At 49.8% G+C, this 9,662-nt stretch overlaps 1 protein-coding gene across 1 annotated transcript in view; it reads left to right on the top strand.

The window, feature by feature from the left end:
- The window catches only part of CCDC57 (coiled-coil domain containing 57), a 145,448-nt gene that overhangs the window by 83,934 nt on the left and 51,852 nt on the right, over nucleotides 1-9,662 (top strand). Inside the window, exons 14-16 of the mRNA XM_011998287.1 lie at nucleotides 3,087-3,092; nucleotides 3,937-4,040; nucleotides 9,203-9,403. Coding sequence (XP_011853677.1) covers nucleotides 3,087-3,092; nucleotides 3,937-4,040; nucleotides 9,203-9,403 — 311 coding nt within the window. The remainder of the gene's footprint in view (nucleotides 1-3,086; nucleotides 3,093-3,936; nucleotides 4,041-9,202; nucleotides 9,404-9,662) is intronic.

Below are 9,662 nucleotides of genomic sequence, written 5' to 3'. Positions count from 1 at the left end.
ATTCTTTTTGATGTTAAACTGAAGGTTTATGTCTTTCACCAAATTTCAGAAGTTTTCATCCATTATTTGTCAAGTATTGTTTCAGCTCCATAGTCTTTCCTTCTGGGTCTGAGGACACAAACGTTTGGCCTTTTGTTACTGTCCTGCGGGTCCCTGAGGCTGTGTTTTCTCTTTTTTTTCAATTTGTTTTCTCTGTTGTTCAAATTGGATAGTTCCTTTTCCTCTGTTCTTCAAGTTCATCAGTTCTTTCTTTTGTCATTTCCATTTTTCTGTTAAGCCCATTCAGTGAGATTTTTGTTGCTGTTTCTAAAATTTCCATTTTAGTTTTCTTTTTCCTTTTTTTTTTTTTTAATCGTGGTGGTTGTTTTTGAGACAGGGCCTTGCTCTGTTGTCCAGGCTGGAGTGTGGTGGTGTGGTCACAGCTCACTGCAGCCTTGACCCCCTGGGCTCAAGGGACCTTCCCACCTTAGCTTGCCGAGTAACTGGGACTACAGGCTACAGGTGTGCACCACCACACCGCGCTAATTTCTTTTTATATTTGTAGGGATGGAGTGTCACTATGTTGCCCAGGCTGGTCTTGATCTCCTGACCTCAACTGATCCTCCTGCCTCAGCCTCCCAAAGTGTTTGGATTACAGGCGTGAGCCATCACAGTTGGCCTTAGTTTTCTTTATATCTTACTTTACTGGAACTTTCATTTTGCCATATGTTTTTAGAGTGTATTAAATTGCTTGCCAGAGTTTTTTGTTTGTGTATTTGTTCATTTTTTTTAGAGACAGGGTCTTGCTCTGTCACCCAGGCTGGAGTGCAGTGGGCATGATCATGGCTCACTGCAGCCTGGACCTCCTGGGCTCAAGCGACTCTCCGGCCTCAGACTCCTGAAGGGCTGGGGTTATGGGTACGTACCACCATCCTAGCCTAGCTAATTTTTGTGTTTTTTGTTTTTTGTGTTTTTTTTTTGTAGAGATGGGGTTTCACTATGTTGCCCAGGCTGATCTTAAACTCTTGGCTTCAAGCAATTCTCTCAGCTCCGCCCTCCCCAGTAACTTGCCCGAGTATTGTTATGACGGCTGCTTTAACATCTTCACCCCATAATTCCAATGTCTGTGTCATCTTGGTGTTGTCTCTTTCATTCGCATTGAGATTTTCTTGGTTGTTAATATTATGAGTATTTTTTTTTTAATTAGAGATGGGGTCTCACTATATTGCCCAGGCTGTTCTGAAGCTCCTTGGCTCAAGTGATCCTCCTGCCTCAGGCTCCCAAAGTGCTGGGATTACAGGCAGCCTCCTGTAATTTTTTACTGTATCATGGACATTTTGAGTGTCACATTATGAAATTCTGGTTCTTATTAAACCTGTGTTAATTCTGTCATTTATTGTATCAGATAAGTCAGCCTTTCTGGGTTCACACTGCCTATCCTGGCCCATTCTGGTGGGCTGAGGTTTGAATGTCCGTTACTTTCCAGAGCCTTGATGATGCTGTTTTACTCTGCCCACACGTGAGCTACCAAGTGGCCAATTAAATCCTGGGCAGTGTCCCCCGCCAGGCCCAGTTGTCAGAGGTTTTGCTGTGCTGGTTCTGTTGATTCTGGCTGGTTTTACACGGCGGATCCTCAGGAGTCTTCATGTAGACCTTCTTCCTCCTGTGACCCTCCCCACATGCTCTCCCAGAAGCTGAGATGGCCTTTGTCTATACTAGGCTGCAGGACCGTGGGCTGGCAGGAGGGCAGGTGTGGTCCCAAGGGCTCCACCTGCATGTCCCCGTCTTCCTGCTCCATTGGTCCCAGGAGCAGCTTCTCTTCGGCCTTTTTTTTTTGGTCTGAACTCTGGGTTGTGGCTGCCTAGCACCAGGCCAGTGTGTGCAGGAAGGAGACGAGGGACTCCCTGCCAGCCATCCCTGGGATCCGAGGCCCCTAGACGCTCAGGTTTTGTTTCTCACCGTTCAGAATCTTCCTCTAGTGGGGCTTTTTGTGTTCTGGCCGGGCCTTTAGCTGAGATTAGTGGGGGAAAACGGGGGTGGACTGCAGGGTCTCCATCGTGTTAAACCACCCTTGCAGTTCCAGGAAGAATTCAACATGTAGTGATAGATTCTTCTTTTTATAATTTGACAGATTTGGTTTGCTGATACTTCTTTTGTTTTTTGTTTATATGAGACATGGTCTCGCTCTTTGACCAGGCTATTCTTGAACTCTTGGGCTCAGGCCGTCTTCTTGCCTTGGCCTCCGTGTAGCTGGGATTACAGGTGCGAGCCACCAGGCCCAGCTTGGTTTGCCCGTGCCCGTGTTTTATTGAGAATTAGTACATTTATGTTCATGAGTAAGACTGGCCTATAATTTTCAATTCTCGTAATGTTCATGTGAGGTTTTGGAATCAAAGTTACTCTGGCCTCATAAATATGTTGGAAAGTATTCTCTATTTTTCTGTTTTCTAAAAAAGTTTATATCAGACTTATCTTAATTTTTCTTAAATAATTGGTATAATTCAACTTTGAAACCAGCTGGGCCTGGAGTTTTCCTTGTGGGAAGGTTTAAAATTGTGAATTCAGTTTTTTTCATAGTTATAGGACATTCAGATTTTCTTTTTTATACATTTTTGATGTTATATTTACTAATAAATTGTCCATTTCATCTAAATTTTCAAATTTTTGACATAAAGTTGCTTATAGTATCCTATGAGTTTTTAAATGTCTGTGGGGTCTGAAGTGATAACTCCTTTTTGCCATTAATTGTATTGGTCATTTGCTTTTATTTTTTCCTTGCTTAGTATTACTGGGTGTTTATTTTAGCCTTCTCAAAGAATCAACTGTTGGTTTTGTTGATTATCTATTATACATTTATTTTCTGTTTCCTCAATATCTAATACTGATGTTATCTTTTCTTCCTCCTACTTTATTTGGCTTTTTTTTTTTTTTTTTTTGACGGAGTCTCACTCTGTTGCCCAGGCTGGAGTGTCATGGCACAATCTTGGCTCACTGCAACCTCCACCTCCCGGGTTCAGTTGATTCTCGTGCCTCAGCCTCCTGAGTGGCTGGGACCACAGGGGCACACCACCACGCCAGGCTAATTTTTGTTTTTTTTTTTTCAGCAGAGGCAGGTTTTGCCACATTGGCCAGGTTGGTCTCCCACTCCTGACCTCAGGCGATCTGCCCGCCTCAGCCTCCCAAAGTGCTGAGATTACAGGCGTGAGACACCGCGCCCAGCCCTATTTGGCTTTAATTTGGCCATTTCTTTTTAAATTTATTTTCTGCTGGTGTGTGTGACAGGCTCTCGCTCTGCCGTCCAGGCTGGAGTGCAGTGGCGCAGTCATCTCTCACCGTAACCTTGAATTCCTGGGATCCAGGGATCCTCCTGCCTCAGCCTCCCAATGTGATGAGATGACAGGCAGGGGCCACTGCGCCTGGCTCTCTAATTTCTTGAGATGAATGTTGAGCTCACTGGTTTTCAGCCTTTCTTCTTTTCTAAAATATTTATCTAAAGCTGTAATTATTCTTGGAAGGACAGCTTTAGATTCATTCCTGAAGTTTCTAAAGTAGTATTGTTGTTATCTTTCCATTCAAAATAGTTGTTAATATCCATTGTGATTTTTTTCTTTGACCCTGTGTTATGTGGCATCTTTTTTCTCAATTTCTAAATAAGTGGCTCTTTATTTGGACAGATTGGAGCAATTGGTCTCTATCAGACACTACATGGTAAGGTCAGACTTTTTCCTACAAGGATTCTTGCTTTCTTTACGTGAGGATTATGCTTTCTGTACAGCATCTCTAATCTTCATGTGGACCCAGATCTGCTGACTCCAATGAACAACAGCTTTGCGTTGGGGTCAGCCGCTGGTGCCATGGCCTCACGGGAAAGGGAGAGCTGATAGAGATGTGTGTCTCCCCTGAAAGGCCTTCCTTCGTTCTCAGATCTGAGCTGACAGAAGCCACTCTTCTCTGCAGGAGGGTCTGTCCAAGCTGGCCCAGTGTCCTCCGGACTGGCACTCAGGAAGCTCGGGGACAGAGTGCAGCTCCTAAACCTGCTGGTGACACGACTCAGACAGAAGGTGAGGCGCTCGAGTTTGTGGGGTCTTCCTCCCAGGGAGCCGTTGCTGGGGGGTTGGGGGCGGGGCGTGGGCTCTGAGCGACTGCCCGGTGCAATCCCAGGTGACCTCGGGCATCCACTGACCTCTCTGTGCCTGTTTTCTTCTGAGGAAGGGGCCGTAGGGAGGTCCTGGGAACCGGTTCATCTCAGTTGTGCTCGTGGAAGGCTTGCCAGGAGAATCTGGGAAGCACGGTCCAGGCAGTGGAGGCAGTGCTGGCGGCCAGACCACCAGGCCCTGGCTGTGCCCACTCAGAGGGGTCCTGGTCAACGGGGCGTGTGTGTGGGCTGCCTGATGCCACCTGCCCACTCAGAGGAGTCCTGGTCAACAGGGCACGTGTGCTCCATGTCAGTGACGAGCTGCACTTCATCTGAGACACTGGAGCCTTGGCAAACACTGTTCTTTTCAACCTCCTGGGCCCTTGCCTTTTGGGGGTCGGGTCATACTCCTGCTGGGGCCAGTATCTGCATGCATCCAGCAGCGAGCGCACCCTGTTTCCCGTGGGGCTGGGGTCACCGCCTTGGTTTGATTGCTACAGAGTCCTAACATTGTTTTGATTTTTACTTTAAAAAATTGTGTGGCCAGGCATGGGGGCTCATGCCTGTAATCCCTGCACTTGGGGAGGCCGAGTTGGGCAGATCACCTGAGGTCAGGAGTTCGAGACCAGCCTGGCCAACATGGTGAAACCCCGTCTCTATAAAATACAAAAAATTAGCCGGGCATGGTGGCAGGTGCCCGTAGTCCCAGCTACTTGGGAGGCTGAGGTGGGAGAATTGCTTGAACCCAGGAGGCGCAGGTTGCGGTGAGCCGAGATCGCACCATTGTACTCTAGCTTGGGCAACAAGAGTGAAACTCCATCTCAAAAAAATTTTTCTTTTAATTGTAAAATGCATTAATATATAACAAAGTTTACCATTTTGACCATTTTAAAGTGTACCTATCAGTGGCAGTACATTCACGATGTTGTAGAAACATTCTCACTATTACCAGAGCTTTTCTCCCCACCCCAGATAGCAGCTCGGTACCAAGACCACACAGCAGTATCACCCGTTCCCTGCTTCCCAGCCTCTAGTGACCATTCCCTCCCCGTCCCGATCAGTTTGTCTGCTGAAGGGACCTCATACTAACACAGTCACATGGCAGTTGTCCTTTTGTCCTTTTGTCCTTTGTGCCTGGCTCTTTCACTGAGAATGTTCTCAGGGTCAGCTCTGCGTATGTCAGGGCGCCGTTCTTCCCGTGGCTGGCGTATCCTGTTGTACGGATGGATCACACTTCGTGTATCACTCATGCACTCAACATCTGGGTTGCTTCCGCTGTTTGGATTGTGCATGACGCTGCTGTGAGCGTTTCTGTGTGGACTTATGCAAAGTTCAGTTGTCCTGGGTGTACACCTGGGAGTGGAATTGCTCTGTCAGACGGTCACCCTGTGTTTAACCCTCGAGGAGCCGCCGCGCTGTTTTCCCCGACGGTCACCCTGTGTTTACCCCTCGAGGAGCCGCCGCGCTGTTTTCCCCAGCAGCCGCACTATTTTACCTCCACCAGCACTGTGTGAGAGTTCCGGTTCCCCATCCCCACCAACACTAGCTGTTTTCTGGCTGTGATGCTAGTCATCCTGGTGGGAGTGAAGTGGGGCCTCACTGTGGTTTTGATTTGCGTTTTCCTGATGACTCCTGACGTCAAGCAGCATTTCACGTGTGTCTTGGTCGGCATTTGTCTTCTTTGGAGAAATGTCCGTGTAGATCCCTTGCCCAGTTTTAACTGGGTTATCTTTTTATTTGAGTTGTAAGAATTATTTTTATATTCCAGATACAAGTCCCTTATTAGATTTATGATTTGCTACATTTTTTTTCCCATTCTGTGGTTTGTGTTTTCACTTTCTTTTTTTTTTTTTTTGAGACAGAGTCTCACTCTATCACCCAGGCTGGAGTACAGTGACGTGATCTCGGCTCACTGCAACCTCCGCCTCCCGGGTTCAAGCAATTATCCTGCCTCAGCCTTCCAAGTAGCTGGGATTACAGGCGTGAGCCACCATGGCCGGCCAATTTTTGTATTTTTAGTAGAAAGGGGGTTTCACCAGGCTGGTCTCAAACTCCTGACCTCGGGTGATCTTCCCACCTCCGCCTCCCAAAGTCCTGGCATTGCAGGTATAAGCCACTGCACCCGGCCTGTCTTTTCACTTTCTTGATGGTATCCTTTGAAGGACACCGAATGTCTCCAGTTTTGATCCAGTCCCATTGTTCATGTCTCCTGTTGCTTGTGCTTCTGAGTCGTGCTGTCCTCATCCCATTGTCTTTATTCCTTGTGAGGCGACTTAACGAGGGAACTTCCACATGTCCTGTCACATTGTAAATACATAAATCACGCCTTCCCTGCAGCCTCTGCTTCTTCCCTAGTGCAGAACATCTCTCTAGAAACAAAGTATTCGAGGGCCGGGCGCGGTGGCTCAAGCCTGTAATCCCAGCACTTTGGGAGGCCGAGAGGGGCGGATCACGAGGTCAGGAGATCGAGACCATCCTGGCTAACACAGTGAAACCCCGTCTCTACCAAAAAATACAAAAAACTAGCCGGGCGAGGTGGCGGGCGCCTGTAGTCCCAGCTACTCGGGAGGCTGAGGCAGGAGAATGGCGTGAACCCAGGAGGCGGAGCTTGCAGTGAGCTGAGATCTGGCCACTGCACTCCAGCCTGGGCGACAGAGCGAGACTCTGTCTCAAAAAAAAAAAAAAAGAAAATGACAAATATAAATTGTATATCTCTGTGGTGTGTGACATGATGTTCTGAAACATGTCCACACTGTGGAATGGCTGAATGAGGCTAATTAACATGTGCATCACCCTCAGACCTCTCATTTGCTGCTGATGCCTAACGTCTTACCTTGATTGGACGTGCATCTTTGTTGTTGCAGTGAAGAGGAACTTGGCTACTTTTCCATTTCTGTTGAAGATCCGTGTACCCGTGAGGGGCTCCAGTCGGGGGGTGGGTTGAAGATCCGTGTACACGTGAGGGGCTCCAGTTGGGGGAGTTGAAGATCCGTGTACCTGTGAGGGGCTTCAGTGGGGGGGGGGGTTTTGAAGATCCGTGTACTCGTGAGGGGCTCCAGTCGGGGAAGATCCGTGTACACGTGAGGGGCCCCAGTCGAGGCAGTTGAAGATCCGTGTACACATGAGGGGCTCCAGTCGAGGAAGATCCGTGTACCCGTGAGGGGCCCCAGTCGAGGCGGTTGAAGATCCGTGTACCCATGACGGGGCTCCAGATCCCCGACACTTTGCAGTTGCTGTTTCCCCCATTTCCCACACAAATCCTACAGACAAGAAATAAACATTTAAAAAGCTTTTAGGCTGGGCACGGTGGTACACACCTGGAGTCGCAACACTTTGGGAGGCTGAGACGGGAACATCACGTGAGCCCAGGAGTTTGAGAACAGCCTGGGTAACATAGGGAGACCTTGTCCCTACAAAAACTAAACAAGACTGGGCACGGTGGCTCATGCCTGTAATCCCCACACTTTGGGAGGGTGAGGTGGGAGGATTATTTGAGCTCGGTAGTTTGAAACCAGCCTGGGCAACACAGCAAGACCCCATCTGTACTAAAAACTGAAATAATTAGCCAAGAATGGTGGTGCGTCTGTAATCGCAGCTACTCAGGAGGCTGAGGATTGCTTGAGCCCAGATGGTCGAGGCTGCAGTGAGCCACGATCGCGCCACTGCGCCCCAGCCTGGGCAACAGAGCAAGACCCTGTCTCTAAAAATAAAAGCAGGCTGGATGTGGTGACTCACAGGTGTAATCCCAACACTCTGGGAGGCTGAGGCAGAAGATCGCTTGAGTCCAGGAGTTTGAGACCAGCCGAGGCAACAAAGTAAGATGCCATCTAAATAAAATAAGTAAATAAATACAAATAAATACAAGCTTTTAATTTTACCTTGGTTAATCATAGATGATTTGATCATCCTGGGGAAAATGTTCACCTTGAAGTAATATTGTTTGGTTGGGTTTTTACTTAGCAGTGTCTGTAAATTAAATAATAACCTTTATTTGTGTGTAGGTAGCAAATTCAAAAATGAAATATTCATAAGGAATTCACCGTAGGAGTCCCTGGCATAGGGAAAGTAATATTTTATGTTACTGGGAATGAGGTGGGAAGGCTCTGGTGCGGGGAGGCATTTGTCTTTCTCACCTGCACTGCTCTTCTTCCTTCCTCTTGCCGGGAGTGGTGCGGTCAGTGAGAGGCAGCCAGAGCTAGAGGCCAGCCCAGGGCCCGCAGGGTGGGTCTCATGGCCAGCCTGTTGCCTCCCAGAGATACTCTGTGACCTGCGACTTCCCTCTCCCAGCCCCCCATTCACGGGCCTCCAGTTGGCCTCCACCTGCCTTTCTTTTTTTTTTTTTTGAGACGGAGTCTTGCTGTGTCGTCCAGGCTGGAGTGCAGTGGTGCGATCTTGGTTCACTGCAAGCTCCGCCTCCCGGGTTCACGGTATTCTCCTGCCTCAACCTCCCGAGTAGCTGGGACTACAGGCGCCTGCCACCACGCCCGGCTAATTTTTTGTATTTTTTAGTAGAGATGGGGTTTCACTGTGTTAGCCAGGATGGTCTCAATCTTCTGACCTCGTGATCTGCCCGCCGTGGCCTCCCAAAGTGCTGGGATTACAAGCCTGAGCCTCCGCACCCGGCCTATCCACCTACCTTTCAATAGCCTCAGCCCTCTGACCTCCTGGCCTGCCTCCCTCTGGCCTCCGCATTTCTGCCCCCTTTGATTAGCAGAAGAGAAAAATCTACACCTCCTACTGGTTACTTGCAATTCTGGAGGCTTTTGTTTCTCCCTGGAAGGAGGGCTCAGGAAGGGGTTTCGAGGCGCTCTGCCTCTGTCCATGCACGGATTCTCCCCACCAGCCTGGGAGTCCAGAGCAGGGTACCGGGAGCCACCGGGGCGGCCAGCTGGGTGGGGCAGGAGGAGCAGCGGCTGTGGTGGGGGGCGGAGGGCGGAGGGCAGTTGCATCCAGCTGGGGAGGAGGCCCTGGTCTCCGGCTCCCCTGCTCTTTCCCCGCACTCACAGCGCTTCCCGGCAGTGCCCCAGGGGCCTGCTCCAGCCCAGCCGCTGCCTTGACTCCTTACACTGCCTTCGAAATGGCTCCTAGGTGCTGCGGGAACCCCTGGAGCCGGCCGCTTTCCAGCGTGAGCTTCCCCGTGAGGTGGACCAGGTACACCTGGAGGTTTTGGAGCTGCGGAAACAGGTGGCTGAGCTGGGGAAGCATCTCAGGATAGCCCACCACGGGGGAGCAGAGCCTTCAGTCCAGAAGCAGCCCCCAGCCTCGGACGCCGTGACCCTAGGGAGAGAGGTGGGTGCCCACCAGCTCCTCCTGCCACCCGCCTGTCGAGGCTCCTGCCACAGAAACTGCCCTTGCCTGTGCTCTGCCAGCGTTGCTGCCTGTATGCCCTGGGAGCTCAGGTGGGACGAGAGCTGCAGTGAAGGCTGTGCCTGGAAGTGGGCCCTGCTCCACCCTTCTCCCCCTTCTTCCTCCGCCTTCTTCCTCCCCTTCTTCCTCCCCCTTCTTCCTCAGCCTTCTTCCTCCCCTTTCTTCCTCCCCCTTCTTCCTC

Source organism: Mandrillus leucophaeus, unplaced genomic scaffold (assembly GCF_000951045.1).
Source record: "Mandrillus leucophaeus isolate KB7577 unplaced genomic scaffold, Mleu.le_1.0 Scaffold1, whole genome shotgun sequence".
NCBI classification, from domain to species: Eukaryota; Metazoa; Chordata; class Mammalia; order Primates; family Cercopithecidae; genus Mandrillus; species Mandrillus leucophaeus.
Note: the sequence above shows the minus strand (reverse complement) of the source record. Positions and strands in the feature narration are given on the sequence as shown.